The 23,473-nt window shown below is 44.9% G+C and overlaps 1 protein-coding gene across 3 annotated transcripts in view; it reads right to left on the reverse strand.

The window, feature by feature from the left end:
* Nucleotides 1-244: 244 nt before the first annotated feature.
* LOC110070253 (uncharacterized) overlaps nucleotides 245-23,473 on the reverse strand; it is a 32,842-nt gene continuing 9,613 nt past the window's right edge. The window contains exons 1-6 of one of the 3 annotated variants that reach the window (XM_078388650.1): nucleotides 12,592-13,330; nucleotides 10,062-10,218; nucleotides 8,875-9,025; nucleotides 7,734-7,835; nucleotides 5,024-6,360; nucleotides 245-3,473 (exon numbers count right to left, since the gene is read on the reverse strand). In XM_078388650.1, coding sequence (XP_078244776.1) covers nucleotides 5,051-6,360; nucleotides 7,734-7,835; nucleotides 8,875-9,025; nucleotides 10,062-10,208 — 1,710 coding nt within the window. In that variant the 5' untranslated portion in view covers nucleotides 10,209-10,218; nucleotides 12,592-13,330 and the 3' untranslated portion in view covers nucleotides 245-3,473; nucleotides 5,024-5,050. Of the gene's footprint in view, nucleotides 3,474-5,023; nucleotides 6,361-7,733; nucleotides 7,836-8,874; nucleotides 9,026-10,061; nucleotides 10,219-11,523; nucleotides 13,331-21,941; nucleotides 22,784-23,473 lie in introns of those variants that run through there. The other 2 variants (XM_078388651.1, XM_078388652.1) reach the window with 2 other exon arrangements.

The following is a 23,473-nucleotide window of genomic DNA, read 5'->3' on the forward strand; positions in this document are numbered from 1 at the left end:
TGCTCTGGTCCATGGGGTCACGAAGAGCCGGACATGACTAAACGACTAAACAACAACAACATCCATATGTTTAATGGGTCTCTTTTCCTACTGAGTTCAACTTTTTTTAAATTACTGCTGTATTTTATTACTCCACGAGGTTGATATAACACTATCTCAGACTTAGAGATTCTGTGAGGTGTAATTCCTGTTTTTCACTCCTGTAAGTTAAGCAGTTGCAAACAGAAGAGCCAAACAGAGCCAGTTTATAAATAAAATTGGTTTGAGGTATTTATTGGAATAGGCTATGATTCCAGAAATGTTGGAAATATAGAAGTGCATTGATAAAAGGTATAAATTAAACCTGGTAGAGTGGGATGTGGGGGGGGGAAGATGTATAGAAACAAGCAAGCTGATGCAAGGTGACCAAAACAATAGTCATATACAAGACATTGTAATGTGAGACGATACACAGAATAAGAGTGATACAGTGGGGTCTTGACTTGAGAACTTAATCCGTATTGGAAGGCGGTTCTCAAGTCAAAAAGTTCGCAGGTCGAATCTGCATTTCCCATAGGAATGCATTGAAAACCATTTGATCTGTGTCTGCTCTTTTCCGTCCTTAGAAACTAATGGGAAGCTGCTATTCCGCCTTCGACCCCTAGAGGGGGATATTTTGTTTCTTTTTTTCTTAGGTCAAGAAAGGTTCAGGGAAGGCAGGGAAAATACAGTCCAGGCAGTACCAGGCAGTCCGAAGACTGTCTCCCAATCCACTCTCTAAACGCTGAGAGGAGTGAGGAAGCAGACAGGCACCCTTTTCACTGGCCAACAGTTAACTGAAAGTTCACATTTTGCACTTTCCCTGCCTCCCACGTGGGCTTTTTCAGTTTTTTTAGTTCGTAACTCAAATCTAAGTACGTAAGTCAAGTCAATATTTTCCTATAAGAGCGGTTTGTAAGTCAAAATGTTCGTAACTCAGGCCGTTCGTAAGTCAAGACCCCACTGTAGAAACTTGAGCAGGAATAATTTAAAAACCAACAATGAATGGCTATCTTGGCTTCCCCTAATACTTCTCTCAGCCCATCTAGTTCAACATTCAGAAATCTGCAGCTGTCAACCCAACATAAAAATTACAGTCCTCTGGCAAACATGGGGGGGGGGGGAATGTAAAAATATCCCATAACAGTTGGAATAAGGTCAAATACAGCCCAGACAGACAATGCATACCAATTGTAAAATACCAAAGAAAACACAGTGCTCTGAACGAAAAACTGTAGAAAAGACTTGTAAAGAGATCATTATGTATGTTCCACCAGGCAGGAGGATCCTGGGGCCTGCCAGGTCCAGCATGCGTAGGGGGAGAACAGTTGACACATTGCACAGAAGTTGCTTGTCATAAATCTGAGGTGACGAACCATTTGTCTCTCTTCCAGGCACCTCTCATGCATATGATCCCTGGTGCTTGTGTTTCCCACAGACAGGAGGAAAGGATGAATTATTTAGCTTAGTACAATTTACCGTGTTTTTCTATGTATAAGACGCCCCCTCCCCACTTTTCTAATCCAAAATTAAGAAATCTAAGTGGGGCTTAGCCAGTGTAGGGGGAAAGGGATCAAAGCGCTGCAGGATCGCTTTGATCCCTGCTTTCCCCTCCACTTGTTTTTGTTCTCTCTTCAGCTTACTTCCATGTATAATACGACCCTCAATTTTTAATCTAAAGATTTTAGACAAAAGTATAGTCTTATACAGGGAAAATACGGTAAATGTTGTATTAAAGAAGAGGCCCATGGTTCCCAGACTGCGGGAAGGATGCACTCTTGTTTTTCCCCCAACTGTTTTATAGCTAAGCACCGTATTTTTTCCACGTATCAGATACTTTTTCCTAAAATATTTAAGAGTAAAAATTGAGGGTCGTCTTATACACGGAAATAAGGTGGGGAAGGGATCAAAGGGCTGCAGGATCGCAGCCCTTTGATCATGCAGCCCTTTCATGGCTGCTTTACCTGAAGTAGGAACGAAGTAGACGACCCCCACTTTTCTTATTTGGGGTTGGAAAGTGGGGGTCATCTTATACATTGGGTCGCCTTATACATAGAAAAATATGGTATGTAAGAAAAGCCCAACTGGATCAGACTGACGCCATGGCTAGTCCAGCATGCTGCTGTCACTGCAGCCAACCAAGTACCTGTGGAAAGTCCACGAGGAGGACATGAGGGCTCTCTACCTCCTGAACTCCCCAACTGTTCTCATTTGTTGGAAGGCAGAGCTGTCTACACCATCCAACATGCCCTCAGCACTCTCCATGAGCTTTGCTGCTGCTTCAAATGTGATGGAAGGTTCAGTCTCATTGTCACTGGGAAGTAAGATTCAGCTGCTGGTCTCGTCATCTCATCCTTTGTTTCAGGCAGAAGCATGCCTTGGGCAGAGCCTGCTGGAAGCAGCACACACTCTCCAAAAAAAGAAAGAAAGAAAGAAAGAAAGAAAGAAAGAAAGAAAGAAAGAAAGAAAGAAAGAAAGAAAGAAAGAAAGAAAGAAAGAAAGAAAGAAAGAAGGTATTTTTGCCAACCACCAGCCATCCCTCTCATAGTTCAGTCCCAAGAGTCCTGTTCTTTTGTCCATATCCCAACGTCATTAAGGTTCCTGCACGGGAAAGTATTTCTATATTGTATCTCCTGGTGCCAACAGGCATTTCCTCAGTATGCCTGGGTCCAACTATGACCAGATTAATCAGTTTGAGTAAATTGTGAGATTATGTAACCAAGATCCTCATGTTTCTCTTGTTTTGTTCCAGGACAACAAGCTGGTAAAAATGTTCACCCACCATCCAGTAGAACAGCTGCCTTTCTGAGAAAGTATTCATCTTACACACCTAGCTTGTGGTTCCTCTTCAGTGGCTGTGCCTAGTGTACAACATGCTCTTTCTTATCCCACAAAATCAGCAGAGTCTATATTCAAAGATAATGAAAGAAGAGGCTTTTTGTAACAGGCGGTACATGTCTCTTTATATTCCAAGGGCTGCCACCCTGTTCTGTCGTAAGATGTTGCCACAGTAGTTTCTCTGCAGGTTGACTTTTGTTGAAGAAGAGAGCATTGACATGACAACACTGACAATCCTAGCATGTAGGCAGTGCATCAAGAATGGTGCATTAAGCAAACTGGGGAAGCCGTCCCCCGCTTTGGATACACATTTGAAGCCAATAAGCATAAATGTCTGAAGCTTGAACAAAGTAACCAGTACAGAAAAACACTTCTCTCCATGATTTGTTCAATCACTTTGTGATTTTTTTTCCTGACATGTTCCAAATATTCTCAAGCGTCCTACTCTAAAGCAATTCTGTTGTTTTGGAGACGGGTCCCTTGTCCATCAATGCCTTCGCTGGAAGCCATTCATAAAAAGTTTAGTCCTAACTGGCTCTTGAATCGGATGCAGAGTGTTGATTCTTCATTAAAAGATTCCCTTAGAAACGCTGGGCTGTGAGTCTGTTGCGTATCAACTTCGGATGAAAAAAACAAAAACAAAGAATCAGTTTTCAAAATTACTCAGGAGGTGGTATTACTCTCAGGAAACTAATTCAGGTGACAGCAGAAAGCCAGGGAAAAATGTTGAGATGCTCCCCTAACAGTGGAAAACCTATCATAGCTTGTGTCATAGAGAGAGGCTATGTCAGCTCATTCTATGCGAGGAAATTTCCATGTGGGAGCATGTTCACAAATACGAATCTCAGGAGCAGCCTGAACTTTTATCACTAGAGCAGCACAAGATATAGGATGGAGCATGCATTTCCTAAGCAAGTTATCTTTTCAAATAAGGAAGAAAGTTAGAACTGAATACCTACTTCCTGGTGACAAATCTTCTTCAGCAAGTGTTTTTAAATCCTCACAAATAAAAAGCCTCTGAGAAATAGTTCGGTTACTTAAAGCTTCTTTTTAAAATCACTCATATTAATAAGCATTCCCAAAAATGTGAACATGCACCACAAAATGTTTGATTAAAGCTCCATATTTTTAATCAGGAGAAGAAAAGATCTGTGTAGAAGGTAAAATGCAAAGTTGCATAGACATGCTGTGTGAAAGCCTTACTTTTTATTTTAGCTGCAAAAGATATTTGTTGGGAGAATTTTATATATTTATTTATTTAGTCTTGTTTATAAACCACTTCTCCCCATAAGAGGACTCAAGGTGGCTCATAAAGTTAAAACAAGTAAAATTCATTCATTCATTAGGCATCCTTCAGTCTTGAAAGACTAATTAAAACACAATAAATAGCATATTAAGAAACAAACTATCACCAAAATTAAAATATTTGAAGTAATTAAAAGCATTAACTTTACAAACAGAAACTGAAAAGCTAATAAAAAACCAGCATCCAGGGACTCAATTTAAAAGTTACATATTAAAGTTAAAAGCCTGCCTGAAAAGGTGGGTCTTCAGCTATTGGCAATGTGTGTATACAGTATACATCTGTGGAAGTTAGCAACAGTTACATGCCTCACTTCCCAGCCAAACAAACGCTGTCTGATGCTGGATAAAGGAGAATGTATTAGATTACTAGCAACCCTTTATCTATAGAGATGGGGAAAGACAGATCTCTCAGGTTGATTCAACCACAATCTCCATTTTGGAACATTAACTCCCATCTTGACCCTGTAACATCTGGCTAAGACGATTTTTGGACCTCCCATTTTTCCAGCAGTTCAATGGTTCTCAATCCCGGGTCCCCAAATGTTCTGGGACTAAAGCTCCCAGAGATCTTCACCACTAGCTGTGCTGGTGAGGATTTCTGGGAATTGTAGTCCAAGAATATCTGGGGACCCCCAGACTGGGAACCACTGCCCTAGTTACTCAACTAGGTTTCTGAGATTTTGTGCAAGGTCTGTACGGTCTTTTTCTTTCTCTCTTTTTGTCCATAGTGCTTCACGCAGTGGCTGATGCATTCCTACCACTACCTCTGTCTTTGCTTAATGTGTAGGACACGCCAATGTTTGAGTATTTTTCTGACAGCCCCAGATACCCTCCATTTGTGATTCAAGAGAGTATTTCTCACCTGCATGTTCTTTGATATCAAAATTCCCTACAAACTGGGGAAAGGCTGGGAACATTCATAAAGTTTCTCATCCAGGTGCACTAGCTGGTGTCTGAGGAGAGCTGGTCTTGAAGAAAAACATTCACCACACAGCAAACATTTATGCGGTTTTTCTACTATGTGGACTTTCTGGTGGCTCACAAGATTTGATTTCAGAGAAAAACACTTCGCACAGTCAAAACATTTATATGGTTTTTCCCCTGTGTGGACTCTCCGATGGATCAGGAGACCTAATTTCCAAGCAAAACATTTTCCACACTCCAAACACTTATAGGGCTTCTCTCCTGTATGGACTATCTGGTGGTGTATAAGTTGTGATTTCTGAGCAAAACATTTCTCACACTCTGAGCATTTATGAGGTTTCTCTCCGGTGTGGACTATCTGGTGGTGTGTGAGTTGTGATCTCCAAGCAAAACATTGATTACACACTGAGCACATATAAGGCTTCTCTCCCGTGTGGACTCTTTGATGTGTTACAAAAGCTGAAGAAGTTGTAAAATATTTCCCACAGTCCAAACAAGGATATGGTTTCTCTCCTTTGTGGACTTTCTGGTGCCTTGTTAATGCCGAGGAAGCAGCAAAACATTTCCCACACTCGCAGCATTCATAGGGTCTCTCCCCTGTGTGGATTCTCTGGTGAATAAGAAGCCTGGATTTCCAAGCAAAACATGACCCACACTCAGGGCATTTATATGGTTTATCACCAGAATGAGATTTCTGATGGGTCATGAGCTGGAACTTTTGAGCAAAACACTTTCCACAGTCCAAACATTTGTGAGGTTTCTCTCCTGTGTGAGCTTTCTGGTGGATCATGAGTTGTGATTTCTGAGCAAAACACATCCCACACTGCAAGCATTTGTAACATTTTTCTCGTGTGTGAATTCCCTCGTGGTCTATAAGCGTTGATTTTCGAGAAAAACACTTCCCACACTCCAAGCACTTATAGGGTTTTTCCCCTGTGTGGATTCTCTGGTGGTTCATGAGTGAGGTTTTCTGTGCAAAATATTTCTCACATTCAACACATTTGTAGAATTTCTTTTCTGCCTTGCCTTTCTGGTGGTATACAAGCTGTGACTTCCAAGCAAAACACTTCCCACAGTCCGAGCATTTATGGGGTTTGTCTCCTGTGTGGATTCTCTGGTGGTATACCAGTTGGGACTGCCATGCAAAACACCTCCCACAGTCCAAGCACTTATACGGTCTCTCTCCTGTGTGGAGGTGCTGATGCTTAGCGAGGCCCGATTTCTGGGCAAAATGCCGCCCACACAGGCTACATGTGTGCACTTCCATACATTTGCCTGATGGGATAAAGACATAACAGAAACAACATTTATTTGGGAATGAAAGCTACCTAGCCACCAGGTTAAATTAATAACAATGACGATGACGAGAACAACAATAATATACTGTCAAGTCAATTCTGATTTATGACTACCCTTTTCAGGGTTTTCCAGGGAAAGAATAGAAGTCGTTTCCCATCCCCTTATTCTGGAGGCATCCTGGGACTGTGCAGCTGGCCCAAGGCCACCCAGGCTGGCTTTACTCCCAGGAGGCACAATGGGAGCTGAACTGAACTCCAAACCTCTGGCTCCACAGCAAGAGACCTAAACCACTGAGCTATCCAGCCATCAGGTTGGAGGGGGTTAATTCTCTACATAATGTAAAGAAGGAGCTCATCCATATGCCCTTATATTTTATACCATATATTATAAGTATATTTTATATTTCATGACATAAAATTTCCTATCGTCTCATTCTCTTAGAAATGAGACTCAAGACAGTTTGCAATAAAATACAGTATTCAGTGGTGCCTCGCATAGCAACGTTAATCCGTTCCGGATTAACCCTCGCTATGTGAAAACATCGCTAAACGGAATGTAAAAACCCACTGGAACACATTAAACATTGTTTAATGCGTTCCAATGGGCCCTAAACTTGCCGTTCAGCGAAGTTTCCTCCATAGCGGCAGCCATTTTCGCACCCATTTCGGGGCTTCCGGCGGCCATTTTGGAACCGCCTAACAGCTGATCCACGGGCATCGCAAAGCGAAGATCGGTAAGCGAAACACTTACCGATCGTCGCTATGCGAGTTTTGCCCATTGCGACCGTTGGTATGCCTCCGCATTAGCGATCCCGAAAAAGGGATCGCTATGCGGATTCGTAGTTATACGGTGCGCTTGTTAAGCGAGGCACCACTGTATATATTTATCTAAAAACACCAAGTTTAAAAACACAAAAATACAGTGTATCACCTCATAATACTAATATAAAGCATGTTGTCCTCAGGTAGGCATTCTAAGAGACAATACGATACAGAAAGGGGCAAAAGATGAGGGGAGGCAGAGATTAAAGGTGACAGACATGGGAGAACAGATGCCTTTCCTAGTCCTCAATAAACATGTGCAAGAAGGGAGAGATGTCAGGAACGACCATGGTCTCAAGACACGGGAAAGCAAGATACACTGACTAATCTCCAAAACAGAAGTAGAACAAGGTTTGGCCAACGGGACCCAGAATAGCCAATGAGAAGTCATGGGATATAATATAATAGGACAACGTTTTTTCCTGCTTTCTGTGGGAAGTGACACTGTGGGAAGTGATTGAAAAAAAGGCAAAATGCAAAGAATTATAGAGGAGTCTTTAGGGAGGTGGCTCGCCCTGAGTCTCCTACCTGAGCTGGGGCTCGACTTATTATTTTCCTGAGAATCGGGCACCCATGGGTTTTCTCCTTGTTCCATCTTGTTGATGAGGTCAGGTTTGGCAACAGGAAATCCTACATAGGAAAGAAAATGGGGGAGAATATAAAGAGATGCACTTAAGCTCAAAGGTTGGAAAATTTTACTGTTGGAGAACTCCCAAATTTACCCAAAGACCTAAAAACCAGTCAAAATCTTACAGGAAGGAAACTTGATAATGACTTCTTGATGTTGTTCTATACTGTCGTTGGAAACAACTTATACCAACTCTAATAGGGCTTTCAAGGAAATTGAGATATTTTAGGAATGGTTTGTATGAGTTCCACACACACGCACAGTGAATGCCCCAACGGGCAAACAGGAAATTAAACCCAGGCTTCCTGCATCCTAATCCATCACTCTAACCACCACACCACACTGGGTAGCTAATTGCTACTTAGAGTGTCATGGATCAGCAGAACTACAGTTCAGAGGACATTCTTCAGATCGGGGTAGCAACATCAGCCCTCCAGATGTTTTCCTGCCTAAAGCTCCCACCAGGTCTAGTCAGGATCGCCAACAGGAACAGACTGTGGGAGCTGTTGTCCAAAAACATCTGCAGGGCCACTGTCACCAACACACCTTATACACCACTTATTGTAGGATCCACAACCCCCAAAAGTAACTTTTCCAAGCACCATTTCATAGGATCATAGAATGGCAGAGATGGAAGGGACCTCAAGGGTAATCTTGCTGCTTGTCATGTCCTGCTGGATTACAAAAAAAAAAAGCACTAAAGAAGAAGTTGATAAATTGACTAATTCAATATTTAAAATAGACTAACTCAGCATTAATCATCACCATCATCCTCATGTGCCATCAAGTCAATTCTGACTTAAGGTGACCCTTTTTTCAGGGTTTTCTAGGTGGAGAGTATTTGGAAGTGGTTTACCGTTCCTTTCTTTTGGTGGACGCCTTGGGACTGTGCAACCCTGCCCAAGGCCACACAGGCTGGCTCTTCTCCCAGGAGACACAGTGGAGAACCGAACCCCCAACCTCTGGCTCCACAACCAGATGACATTAAGAGTTTAAACATGCAGCACCAGAAGACGGAAGGTTAAGACATCTTCCACTTACCAAAGGATGAAAGAAGTTCCTCACCCAAAGTAGCCACGTTCTCATAATTCTCCACCATAACCTCCTTGTACAAGGCCCTTTGCTCCGGGTCCAACAGAGTCCACTGGCTCTCGGTGAAATAGACAGCCACATCCTCAAAGGGGATTGGCCTCTGCAGGAAGAGACACACACTGTACCTGTCTCACAGGCTCCATCAGAGACATAGAACACAAAGCGGCCATTTGAGACTGTGTTTTCCCAAAAATAAGACAGGATCTTATATTAATTTTTGCTCCAAAAAACACATTACGGCTTATTTTCAGGGGATTTTTTTTTCATGTACAACCATCTATATTTATTCAAACACAGTCATGTCATCTTCTGGTTGCTGCACAATGGTGGAGGGCGGGGTTTCACTTAATTGGGGCTTATTTGGGGGGTAGGGCTTATATTAAGAGCACCCTGAAAAATCATACTAGGGTTTATTTACAGGTTAGGTCTTATTTTAGGGGAAACAGGGTAGAAAACCTTAGTCTAGGCTGGGGGTCAGCAATTTGTGGCCCTCCAGCTGTTGTCAAACTGTACCTCCCATCATCTCCCATCACTGGCTAGGGCTGATGGGAGTTCAACAACATTTGGACAGCCGCCCACTACCCACCTCTTATCTACACATCCCTGACCTCGCCCACATCCCCGAGTTTGTAAATACCTATCCTCTTGGTATGCAAGCTAATTTTAACCCCAACCAAAGAGCAAAATTAAAATGGAGTCCATACTAAGGGCCATTCCCAGCAAGGTCCTGCCTGAAAAAGCACCCTAGGCCACCCACATTTTTCTAGTTGCGACCTATTTCTCAGTCTCAGACGGTGATGGCCATTTATTATTATTATTATTATTATTATTATTATTATTATTATTATTATTATTATTATTATTGTTGTTGTTGTTGTTGTTGTTGTTGTTGTTGTTGTTGTTGTTAGTATAGTATTATTAGTATTAGTATTAGTATTGTTGTTGTTGTTAACAACAACAACAACAACAATTTATTAATTTATTTGGAGCATGGGCCATCCCCATAGCTCTTGCTATCACGCCTGGCTCACAACCTAGGCCAGATGAAGCCTTTTGTTTTGGATTCAAGTCGAAACCTCGTCATATTCATTAGGATTCTGAATAAACTTAAAGAGGCAATGCTCTGTCTTCCCTACTTGCTTCGGTCTCCTTGCACAGATCCAGATTCTCCTCTCCCCATCTGCAACACCGTCGCCATCTTCAGCCTGACTTGGCTCCCCCGTCAAGTCCTGCCTCTTGCCGGGAGGAGGAAGGTGCAGACTTTGGAGAGAAGGGGACGTCATTCTTCACTCTCTGGAAGCCAAGCAAAAAAGGGGGAGCATTTCAGAAACGGGCACCTTTAGCACCACGTGGTGTGTGTCGTCCCCCCCCCGTCCCCAAACAGAGGGGCCCATCTGTGGCTTTCCTCAGCACGTGCTGTGACGGGACGAAAGGAAGGGGGAAAAGATCAACAATTATGCACAGAGGACCCTGCCTTATCCTAAACCAGAACAGCCCCCCCAAAGGCTTTGCAAAAGTGGCCGTAGCTCTCCAGGGTCTCAGGTGGGGAGGGGGTTCTCTCCAGCCCTACTGCTGCTTCCCAAAGGAGATGACTTCCCGGGCCCATGAGAGATGTAAAGCCAGGTCTCTCAAGGCTTAGCCCAGTTCTCTAGCACATGGTGCCATCCTGCCCACCCCGGTTCCTCACATCTCAGTTATCTGGCCGGAGAGATAACTCAGCCACAGGAGGTAAAGAATGCTGGGAACAGAAAATGGGTTGACCAAGCATCCCTCCAGAATGGACCTACGCGCGCGCGCACACACATATGAGTCAGAGGCAAGAAATGTTTCTTTCCATCTGTAATCCGAGGCTGCTTCCTTTTCCTCTTGGATCATCAGAAGACTGTGGACAGTGTGCGGTGTTCCCAGACCGTGGGAGTTCCTCATTACCAAACAGTTAGTTCCTTGTAACTAATTCTTTTTTCAGTTACTAACATATATAAACTAATTTGCATTCCACCTGTGGGAATACCTTCACTTCTTTTGTGGTGTCACTGTTTATGTTAGTTTCATTAGTTATCAGCGGGGTGGCCTCATTACCCCAGGTAACAGCATCCTGAGGTTCTCTAAAGAAATAAACCATTTTAATTCGTTTTCAGTAACAAGACTGTATGCTAACTAATTACTTCAGAAGCCTTGAACTGTGACTACACTTACTTCCAAAGGCTGTATTTCCTTTCCCCACATTTATAGGTAAGATTCTGGCCATGGGAAATAGGTTGGCTTTCTTCAAACATAAATTCAACTGTTCCTATTGAAATGGCTCTGTTACTTATGGAGTGAAATCAGTAAAGAAACGGGCAACACCTTACAGGCTGAGAGGTTTTAACGTGACGTTTCATAGGCAATAGCTCATGTTTTAGATTTATTCAGATTTCAGATATATATCTAATATACAGGATTGGTGGGAGCCAGTGAGGTTAGCGGGACATTGAATTTAAGAAGAACGTACATACAATTAAGTTCTTAAGGGCCATCCACCGAATGATGCTGCTGCTGAAATACGCAGTTGATATTCTAATTAACACAGGTAATACGATTAAAAAAAAATCAACAGACCTCTATTACTAACTTCCTAATGAATTGTATCCGCGGCTTCCTGGATCTTCCTCGGAAGATTCAAACCGTTTTCTTCGGCACATTTCTGCAGATACCCTAAAAGCAAGTTAGCTTTTGACGCGGAAGACTGACAGGCAGGAAAGCACGGCTGCCAAACCTCAACATTAACCAGGTTTCAATTATACGGCCCTTCCTTTATGAACGTTTAATTTGATGCCCACGGCAATATTTGAAGCACGAAATGGGATGGGGAATCTTAAAAGCAAATCTTAGGAGTTGGGGGGAAGAGAGTGAAATGTCTTCAGGAGATCAACTCATGCCTTGAAGTCCCTGACTGGGATCTGAAATTGTAGGGAAAAATTCCCCCCCCTCAAAAAAAAAATCATTAATTTCCCACATTTAACTACAAAAGGCCTCCCAAACGACGCGAAATGGGGGCTAATGACGTCGCTCCTCTCGCCCTCCCTCCCTCCTTCCTCAACAATGGGAGAGCCTCCATTTCCAAAGGCTGCGCCTTTCCCCCTTTCTCTCTCCCCCCCCTCAAAAAAAGATATTTTTTTAAACAACGCGGTACCACGCGTGTTTACTCGGAAGTAAGCTCCCTTGTGCGCGCCAGGGATGGTGTGTGTGTGTGTGTGTGTGTGTGTACGTACATACACACACACACATATTTTAAAATCCACCCTTCGATGCTTCTCCTTCCACTCCCGCCGGCCCAGGGATAAGTGTGTGTGTGTGTGTGTGTGTGTGTGTGTGTGTGTGTGTGTGTGTGTGTGTGTGTGTGTGTGTGTGTGTGTACATACACACACACACATATTTTAAAATCCACCCTTCAAGGCTTCTCCTTCCACCTCCCGCCGGCCAAATAACCCCCCCCCCTTTATGAAACGCAAAAAGAAATCCAAAGAAGAAGTCGCTCCTCTTCCTCGCAACCTGCAACAGCGGCAGAATAGGATTTGCAAAAGGGACGCAGGCTCCAAATCGACCCCCCTCGGGCGAGAGGAAAACCAGATCCGGGCGAGAGAGAGAGGCCCTCCCCTCCCTCCGTCCCTGCCCTTCCAAATTCACCGGCGCTGCTGCATCCAGAGGCGCTCCTGCCGGCTCTGGTTTGGCGTCCTCGGCTCCCTTCCCGAGCCCTCCTGACGGGGGACCCCCGCTTCCCCTACTTGAGGGGGGGGGGGGGTCCGGCCGCTGCAGGCCCGATCCCCGGCGCCTCGTTGCCTCTGGGTCTTGTTCAGCGGCGGGCCCAGGAGGCTGCGGGGCGGCTTGGGCAGGGAGGCCGCCGCTCGCCCTTGCCCTTCCTTCCTTCGCCTTTCTCACGGGGCTCGCCTCTTCCTTCCTCCCATTTGCGGCTCCCCCCCTCTCGAAAGGACTCCACGGGAGCTGCTGTCAGGCGCGGAATATAGATCATCCGAGAGGACGGGGCTCGCCGGGAAAGACAGCCGTGCGAGGGGGGAAAAGAAGGGAGGCAGCAGGGAAAGAGGAAGGCAGGGCCGGAGATGGATGGACTCAATAAAAGATACCGGGTGGGGGAGCAGATTTTTTTGAGATCCGAGCAGAGCTGTTCCTCATGCACCCTTGGGATGTCCTTAGAGGAAGACTGAAGAAGAAGATGGATTGGCTCAATAAAATAAGCCAGAGCCTTTTAGTTTGCAAGACCTGAGCATAACAATCCTAGAACCTTGTGGAGGTTATCAGCGAAGCACCAAACATGAGATGGATTAACTCAATAAAAGAAGCCACGGCTTTTAGTTTGCAAGACCTGAGCAGGGTCCGCTTCATAATAGGACTTTTTGGAGGCCACTTACTCATGGGGAGGGCAGAAGTCAGAAGCAAGTGAAAAGTACGGAACAGAAGGCACAGGGTCTCTGTACCTCAGAAATGACTTGGGAGCTCAAAAATCAATAACAGGGAGACACCCCTTTTGAGCTGGTTTCTGGGCCCCTCTAAGAAAAAACAGCTAGGAAATAAAACCAGACAGCAAAGCCAAGAGAAATCTTTGTTTTTCGGGGGTGGGGGGTGGGCAGGACATGTTGTGGGAAGCCCACTTTAGCATGGCTAGCTATGCTGGTTGAGGAATTAGGGGAACTGAAATCCACAAAAGTAAAAGAAAGGAAATTAAGAAAAGTAGAATGTAAAAGCTTGACATGGTACTGTAGTAGTGGAAGCTGAAGGACTGTGACACCATCTGCCATCATCCCCTCAGGATTAGGGCAGATATTTACATGACAAGGAATGTTTGTGGGATTTGTGTGTGTGTGTGTTTGTGTGTGTGTGTGTGTGTGTGTGTTTGTACTTTGTCCCATAATGTTGAAGTGCTGAGCAAGGGGGTGTCAGTTTCTGTTTTACCTCAGACAGCAAAAGGTCTGGGTCCAGCCACAAGCTTGTGGGAAACCCAGAAACAGCAAGCAGGTCTCAACCCTCTGCCCTCCCTCAGTGGACATTTCCGTGTATATTTATTTATTTATTTATTTTATTTCTATCCCGCCTATCTGATCATATTAGACCACTCTAGGCGGCTTACAGTAAAAACAACAATGTAATTTTAAAACTTTACAGCAGAAATGTAAATAAAAAAAAAAAATAAAGAACAGAATAAGAAAAAAGATAGTCAAGGGTTTTCTGTTGGGAAGGCCCGCCTATACATCAATGTTTTTAGTTGTTTCTTAAAAATGCCCAGTGAGGGAGCCGCGCGAATCTCAGGGGGCAAGTTGTTCCAAAGGCGAGGAGCCACCGCCGAGAAGGCCCGGATTCTGGTCTTTTCCTTTCGGGCCTCTCTCAGCGTTAGGCTCCTCAGCCTTATCTCCTGGCTCGCGCGAGTGACACGGGTAGATCTAGATGGGAGAAGGCGTTCCGCCAAGTATCGAGGTCCTAAACCGTTTAGGGCTTTGTAAGTAAGCGTTAACACTTTGAAATCAATGCGGAATCGGATGGGCAGCCAATGCAATGCGGCCAGAGTGGGGGAGATATGTTGGTATCTTCTCAGCCCACTGAGTAGTCTGGCCGCCGCATTCTGCACCACCTGTAGTTTCCGCAGCAATCTCAAAGGTAGCCCCACGTAGAGCGCATTACAGTGGTCTAATCTCGAGACTACAAGCGCATGCACCAGAGTGGTGAGAGACCCCACATCAAGGTAGGGCCGCAGCTGGGCTATCCGCCTGAGATGGAAAAAAGCGGAACGGACCACGGACGCCACCTGGGTCTCCATGGTGAGCGCCGGGTCAAGATGGACACCCAAGCTACGGACCCCATCCCTGGCGGGCAGGGTCACCCCCCCAAAAATGAGGGAGTTTCCCATGTCCCCAGGTGTGGGGGCGCCCACCCTCAGTACCTCCGTCTTGTCCGGGTTCAGCCTCAGCCCGTTCTCCTGCATCCATTCCTGTACAGCCTCCAGGCAACGCCGAAGGGACAGAACGGCATCTCCTGCAGTTGGAAAAAAGGAGATGTAGAGCTGTGTGTCATCCGCATATTGATGGCACTGCGCTCCACACCTCCTGATGACCCCTCCCAGCGGCCTCATGTAGATATTAAATAGCATTGGGGAGATGATCGACCCCTGTGGGACCCCACAATTAAGGCACCACGGGGCCGAAACATTCTCCCCAAGCTGTACTCTCTGGGGACGGTCCTCCAAGAAGGAACGGAGCCAAGCAAAGGCCCGGCCACCTATCCCCAACTCGGCGAGCCTCCCCAGGAGGATACCATGGTCAATGGTATCAAAGGCCGCTGAGATATCGAGGAGGACCAACAGAGACACTTTGCCCCTGTCGGCCTCCCTCAATAAGTCATCACACAGGGCGACCAATGCCGTTTCTGTCCCATGGCGCGGCCTGAAGCCCGACTGGAATGGATCCAGGGCATCTGTTTCATCCAGGAACGCCTGGAGCTGATCGGCCACCACCCTCTCGACTACCTTGCTTAAGAAAGAAACATTGGCGACGGGCCTATAGTTGCCAATTTCATCCGCCGCCAAACTGGGTTTCTTTCTTATGGGCCTAATGAGTGTTTCCTTGAGGGCAGAAGGAAATCTACCCTCAAGGAAAGACCCATTAATTATTACAGTAGCCCATTCCGTTGTTGAGGGCCTGGCTGCCTTGATTAGCCAGGCCGGGCAGGGGTCCAAAGAGGAGGTGGTGGCACGACAGCGATCAAGCGTCCTGGCCACAGTGTCGGGCGATACGGGCTGAAAAGAGTCAAAAGACACCGGGCAAGACGGAGCGCTGGACATCCCAACTTGACTCACTGTATTCAAAAAAGGAGCGAGATCCCGGCGGATGGCCTCCACTTTGGATTTAAAAAATGCTGCAAATTGGTCCGGGGTAAGACTAGGGGGAGGCCTATCTCCCGGGCCAACTCCGGATAGGTCACGTACTATACGGAATAGTTCCGCCTGCTGGTTGGATGCCTCACTTATCCGGTTAGCGAGGTAAGTTCTACTGGCAGCCTTTACCTTAGACTGGTAAAGGTTAGTTGCGACCTTAACAGCTATACGATTGAAAACCGTCGGGTCCTTTCTCCATTTGCGCTCCAGCCGTCTCCTGACCCGCTTCGACACCCGAAGATCCTGGTTAAACCAGGGCGCCGGGCGATCTCTGCGGCGGAGAGGGCGTTTAGGTGCGATCGTGTCAACGGCACTAGTCGCGGCGGTGAGCCAGCCGTCAACCAGGGCCTCGACAGGAGCGCCAGCCAGGTCAGCCGTAACCCCTCTCATGGCATCCTGGAATCCAATCGGATCCAGTAGCCTTCGAGGGCGGACCATGACAATAGATCCCTGCTCCCTGCGAGGGGGGAGGGCCATCTTGAGGAAGCATTTTATTAGGTGGTGATCCGACCATGACAAGGGGACCGACTCAAGGTCAGTCACCATCGGTCCACTCTCACTCCCATTGGTGGAAAAAACCAAATCTAATGTATGGCCGCCCACGTGCGTAGGGCCGTTGACATGTTGGGACATGTTCAAGAAGGCCATGGTCTCCAAGAACTCAAGAGCTGGTCCAGCGGGCTCTGCCCCCGCATGCACGTTGAAGTCCCCCAAGACCAATAATCTCTGCTATGGCCTTCCTCGGTCAATGTCCTTTAAATATATGGATTATATGTAGCCCCTGTAATGCCATAGCCAGCATGCTATGCTAGAAACTGGCTTGTAAACTAGCCAAAGCGGATGCGACTGAAAAAGCTACATATTCTTTCTCTGCTTCTCTCTCCACTAGCTTCCAATCGTGTTCGGGAACAATTCAAAGTGTTGCTTCTAACCTATAAAGCCCAAAATGGCTTAGGTCCAAGGTATCTGAAGGACCACTTCTCCCATTATGAGCCTGCCTGGATGCTAAGATCACCAGGAGAGGCCTTTCTCTGTGTCCCACCAACTTCACAAGTGCATTTGGTGGGGACATGTTAGAGGTCATTCTCTGTGGCTGCTCCCAGACTCTGGAACTACCTCCCACTGGAGGCCAGGTAGGCCCCATCTTTCCTGTCCTTCTGCAAGTAGACCAAGACCTTTCTCTTCAGGCAAGCTTTCCCTATGTGATTGACTGTCTGAGTGGGGTTTTTAAATACAGTAGATTGTTGTGCCTTACCACTTTGGACCATCTCATCCTCTGACGTCCCATTCTCCTTTTGCCTTCACACTTTTCCAACATCAGGGTATTTTCCAGAGAGTCTTCTCTTCTCTTGAGATGGCCAAAGTACTGGAGCCTCAGCTTCAGGATCTGTCCTTCCAGTGAGCACTCAGGGTTGATTTCCTTCAGAATGGATAGGTTTGTTCTCTTTGCAGTCCAGGGGACTCTCAAAACTCTCTTCCAGCACCACAATTCAAAAGCATCAATTCTTTGGCAGTCAGCCTTTTTTATGGTCCACCTCTCACTTCCATATATCGCTACTGGAAAAACCATAGCTTTGACTATGCAGACCTTTGTCGGCAAGGTGATTGTCACTGCTTTTTAAGATCCTGTTGAGGTTTGTCATTGCTTTCCTCCCAAGAAGCAGGCATCTTTTAATTTCGTGGCTGCTGTCACTATCTGCAGTGATCATGGAGCCTAAGAAAGTAAAATCTGTCACTGCCTCCATATCTTCCCTTTCTATTTGCCAGGAGGTGATGGGACCAGTGGCCATGATCTTGGTGTGTTTTGTTTTTATGTTGAGCTTCAGACCATTTTTTGCACTCTCCTCTTTGAACCTTTACTTTACAGCCCTATAAATCTGGTGATGTCACATCACCTTTGACTATGGATCATCTAATGATTCAATTGGAAGATTGGGTTCAGTTTAATATCATCACAATAGAGCAGGTTTTGTTAAAGAAAGAAGTACCAATAGTGATGGTTACCTTCTAAAAACTGTGAAAGGCTATGGATAAAACTCAGTAATTCAAAGAGCAATTGGCAACTAATATCTAGAACTGCAACCCTGGGTCTGAATGGGCAACTGTCAAGAGCTAGTCCCGACCTCAAAAGAACTTTCAATTTATATTTAAACAATGTAATATTAGAACCTCAACAATCAGAATACTGTATTCTCCTCTTTCTGTTTTAGCCCAGAAGTCATTCATCCCCCTATACACAGATATGGTTGTTACCACAACTGGTTTCAAAGGTAATGAACATATGCATGTGAATTATACTACAACAAAAGATCGATGAGTTTGATGCACATTCTTATAAGTACACATGGCCCTTAGGTGGGCAAGCAATGGATCTATGGTTCTCTGATGGGGTAATGGGAGCTACCACATGGCTGTCTCCTCATTGAAGGTCTCAAGGATCTTGACATGGTGTTTTTTTGGTTTTACTATAACTAAAACCAGGAGATAGGATTGCTGTGCCCTGAGGGGTATATACAAGTAAAGTACTCCCTTGGCTGATTTATGGAGGGGATGGACTAATTGAAGCTTGACACACAAAAAATTAACCTACTTGAAACCATTGAAAATAATGTTTACAAACCAGTGTTTTGGACTACCCTTCTCTAAGCAAATCAAGTTGTTATAGGAGGGCAAAGACTGTGACTATGGCAATAGTTTTATGACTCTGCAGCTCTGTTGATTTTTTAAAAACTTTTTAATTGCAAGGATTCTGATTTTTTTTTAGAACACATAAAAGCTCATAGCCAAATTACAGGCACAGCTAATTGTGGACAGCAAATGTTAGTTCTTGATCGAATTCCTCAGGGTCTTGAAGACGGGAATCTAGATCAAATTTATGGGTAAATAAAGAACTAGTTGTGAGATTTTTATTTCCAACCAGGTTTAGAGGCAATCCAAAAATCATTGTTCTTCCCAACAGCAAAGTTATTCTGAATCTTAAAGGACAGATCTGATGGTGCTGATCAAGATCACGTTTCACATCTGCCATCTGATTTTGACAAATCTGTTTGAGAGCAGCAGGATTTGCAGTGGCTGTCCAAAACAGAGAAGCTTTGTTGAGATTGTTGTTGTTGTTTAGTCGTGTCCGACTCTTTGTGACCTCATGGACCAGAGCACGCCAGGCCCTCCTGTCTCCCACTGCCTCTCGGAATTGGGTCAAATTCATGTTGGTTGCTTCAGTGACCCTGTCCAACCATCTCATCCTCTGTCGTCCCCTTCTCCTCCTGCCTTCACACTTTGCCAACATCAGTGTCTTTTCTCATGAGATGGCCAAAGTATTGGAGCCTCAGCTTCAGGATCTGTCCTTCCAGTGAGCACTCAGGGTTGGTTTCCTTCAGAATGGATAGGTTTGTTCTCCTTGCAGTCCAGGGGACTCTCAAGATCCTCCCCCAGCACAATTCAAAAGCATCAGTTCTTCAGCGGTCAGCTTTTTTTATGGTCCAGCTGTCACTTCCGTACATCACTACAGGGAAAACCATAACTTTGACTATTTGGACTTTTGCTGGCAAGGTGATGTCTCTGCTTTTTAAGATGCTATTGAGGTTTGTCATCGCTAATGATATAATTTGATAGCCCTAACATAATTTGCTGCATTTTAAAACACACATGCATTTGCTTCTGCTTCTTTATCATTTACCATTTTAGTGTCTCCAAGCCCTCTGTCTATTAATTGATTTTTTAGAAATGTAACAATGTATTTTGGTCTTTTCACAAAAGTATGTCTGGTTGATACAAGATTCCTCTACTGTTTTTATGCTCCACGGCTGTGCAGCTATATTGCCTCTGCTGCATGCAGGGTGCAAAACAATCAACAAGGTTCAGGATCTACATTATCAAGTGAAGCTGAAAATACTTATCTATCAATCAATATGAAACTGAAATGGATTCCTAGGTCCAGCTCAAAAACTACAAGTTGGGATCAGGTTGAGTATGAGACAGTACAATTATGTCCCATAGGACACACTGGGAGGATGACAGAAAAATAAAAATAATTATAACCAAAACCCTGGAAGGGTCTGAAGGACGAATAACCCACCATAAGGTGAAGGGTTTTGCTGATGGGCTTGTTCAGAGAAACTAGTAGCATAGGTAAAGGTAAAGGTTCCCCTTGACATTTAGTCCAGTCGTGTCTGACTCTAGGGCGCGGTGCTCATCCCCGTCTCCAAGCTGTAGAGCCAGCGTTTGTCCATAGGCAGTTTCTGTGGTCACATGGCCAGCACGACTAGACATGGAACGCCATTACCTTCCCACCGTGGTGGTACCTATTTATTTACTTGCGTTTGCATGCTTTCAAACTGCTAGGTTGGCTGGAGCTGGGACAAGTGACGGGAGCTCACTCCGTCCCGTGGATTCTTACGACGGCTGGTCTTCTGACCCTGCAGCCCAGAGGCTTCTGCGGTTTAACCCGCAGCACCACCACGTCCCTCCAGAGGGATGCTGACTGTGTGTGCAAGACATATTTCTGTCAGCAGGGGTCGCTACACAGCAGTTGCCATTGAAAGCAACAGAGCATTGCAAGGATAGTCATAGAATGCAAGCAGAAGCATGAAAAGACAGCATTGGAACATCTGTAAAACTGAGGCAACCTCCTACCACCATGATAATGGATACCTACTGAGACCCTGAAAGGCTAATACAGACCTGGGGTTCAGGAGTTATAACCCTTACTGTACCTTTTGGGAGAGGGGCCAGTGGAAAGCAAGCAGAGCATATGTGGCTGACAGGATTACATGGGGCGGACTTTGGGCTAACTGAAAAATCCCAGAACAAGGTTCAGATTGGCAAACCACGTCTGAGTACTTTATTCCCCAGTTACTCTGGGACAGCAGCCAAGATCAATGTGACAACACATTCATTATTGAAACCTTAAGAGCTGGCAACCCAAGGGAGAGATGTTGGCCACTTTGACAGGGTGCATAAACCCACTCTGGAAGAAACATCATCTTTCTGAAAACGCACTTCCTGCCATCCCTCAGTTTTTCACACAGTCCACATTTTCAAACAATTGCTTTTATTACAAATAAGTCCCCCCCCTCCTTGAAGTGAATTATTCTCCTCCCATCAAAACAATCTGTCCCATTTTCTCCTGAGCAGGTTTGAGGTGGCATGTTATTATTATTATTATTTATTGGACTTTTATACCGCCCCATAGCGCTACAAGCACTCTCCGGGCGGTTTACAATTTTTTAATTATACAGGCTACACATTGCCCCCCCCAGCAAGCTGGGTACTCATTTTACCGACCTCGGAAGGATGGAAGGCTGAGTCAACCTTGAGCCGGCTACCTGGGATTTGAACCCCAGGTCGTGAGCACAGTTTTAGCTGCAGTACAGCGTTTTAACCACTGCGCCACGAGGCTCTTTGTAAATCCAACGTTCTTTGATACCTAAAGGACTTGAGAATGATTTCACTCATTTTTCAAGAATTTAGAAGGTTTCTTGTCAGCACATGCCGCTGCTGTGTTCTGGTTTCTGAGCAAAGCATTTCCCATATTTTTAACACAGATGAGGTTTCCCCTCCTGTGCGGATCTTTTTGTGAATATGGGGACATGACAAGTGACCACTGATTTCCAGGGGCGCGAGGGCGAAGACTTCCATATTTTAATCATTTGTGGGATTTCCCTTATGCGTGGACACTCTGGTGCCTGTTGAGATTTGATTTCTCAGCAAAACATTTCCCACACTCCAAACATTTGTGGGATCGCTCTCCTGTGTGGACATTCTGGTGTCTGTTGAGATTTGATTTAAAAGAAAAAAACTTCCCACACTGGAAGCACTGATAGGGCTTTTTCCCTGTGTGAATCCTCTGGTGGCATTTGAGTTGTCGTTTATCAGAGAAACATTTCCCACAGTCCAAGCACCTATGGGGCTTTTCTCCTGTGTGGATTTTTTGGTGGGCCACGTGTCTCGATTTTTGGGAGAAACATTTCCCACACTCCAAGCACTTGTAAGGCTTCTCTCCAGTATGAGTTCTCCAATGAGACGCAAGTTGAGATTTCCTAGCAAAACGATTCCCACACTCCAAGCATTTATAGGGTCTCTCTCCTCTGTGTACAACTCTCTGGTGTTTAATGAGATCCGATTTCTGAGAAAAACACTTCAGACACTCCAAGCATTTATGAGGTTTTTCTCCTGTGTGAATTCTCCGGTGCGTTGCCAAAGTAGAGGACTGAGCAAAAGATTCCCCACACTCCAAGCATTTGTGGGGTTTCTCACCCGTGTGGATGTTCTGATGCCTCTTGAGATTTGATTTAACAGAAAAACACCTCCCACACTCCAAGCATTGATAGGGTTTTTCTCCTGTGTGGATCACCTTCTGGTGGCTCTTCAGTTGTCCTTTCTGAGAGAAACATTTCCCACACTCCAAACATTTGTGGGGCTTCTCCCCTGTGTGAATCATCTGGTGGATTGTAAGATGACTTTTCTGAGAGAAACATTTCCCACACTCCTGGCATTTGTACGGCTTCTCTCCTGTATGGATTCTCTCGTGAATTGCCAGGCTCACAGAATCTACAAAGGACTTCTCACACCCAAAACATGTATGAGGTTTTTCTCCAGTGTGGATTCTCTCATGGATCATGAGCTTTGCTTTCTGAGAGAAACACTTCTCACACTGCAAGCATTTATAGGGTTTCTCCCCTGTATGGACTCTTTGGTGGCTTATGAGATCTGATTTCCAAGCACAACTTTTCCCACATTCGGCGCATTTATATTGTTTCACTCGACTGCAGAGTCTCTGAATGTTCACAAGATGTGTCTTCACAGCATGAGGCCTCACACACATTAAGGATGTCAATGTTTTCTCTCCTGCATGGAGTAGCTGACGTTTATGATGTCTTGATTTCTGAGACAAACTCCTCCCGCAAACATTACTTGAGTGTTTTTTCTTACATTTACCTGCTGGGATAGACGGTAAAAGGAAACACATTTTATTTAGAGGGTTAGGAAAGAAAGAAACCTGGGAAGCAGAATTCAGCGTGAAACAATCACAAACGCTGTGAAGATAATGACAGAGAATCTTGTGACATCTTAAAGACTCACAAGATTTAAGAAGACATATTAGTCTTTAATGTTCCCACAAGACTCTTTGCGTTTTTACTGCCACAGGCTAACACAGCCACTTCTCCTGTAGTGAACAGTGAAACTGCAGTGAAGAGCAACATTAGTAAATAAAAATGGTAAGTAAACACATTTCCCCTGACTCTCTATTTCATCTACAAGATAAATCTCTCCTGTAAGCTGAAGTACAAACTAACAATAATGGCAATAATTTTTAAATCATATTAAAACTCACTGATTCAATGGATAAAATCCAGCAGTAAGCTGAAGACGTCATGAAAATTTTATTGATTGATTGAATTTTTATATCACCTGATTAGTGTGAAGCACTACTCTGGGCAATTAACAATGCAAATAATATATATGACAAAACAAATATAATTAAGTAAGTCAAATTAATAAAAGACCAAAACACAAACAAAAACCCAACAAGTCAATCAGCATCAAATAGTAGTTGGTGGCAGGTCCTTCTCTGTGTAATTTTCTATTATTATATTTTCACTGGCTTCTGTCTCAAGGGCAAATATAATT

This window comes from Pogona vitticeps, chromosome 2 (genome assembly GCF_051106095.1).
Source record: "Pogona vitticeps strain Pit_001003342236 chromosome 2, PviZW2.1, whole genome shotgun sequence".
Lineage (NCBI taxonomy): Eukaryota > Metazoa > Chordata > Lepidosauria > Squamata > Agamidae > Pogona > Pogona vitticeps.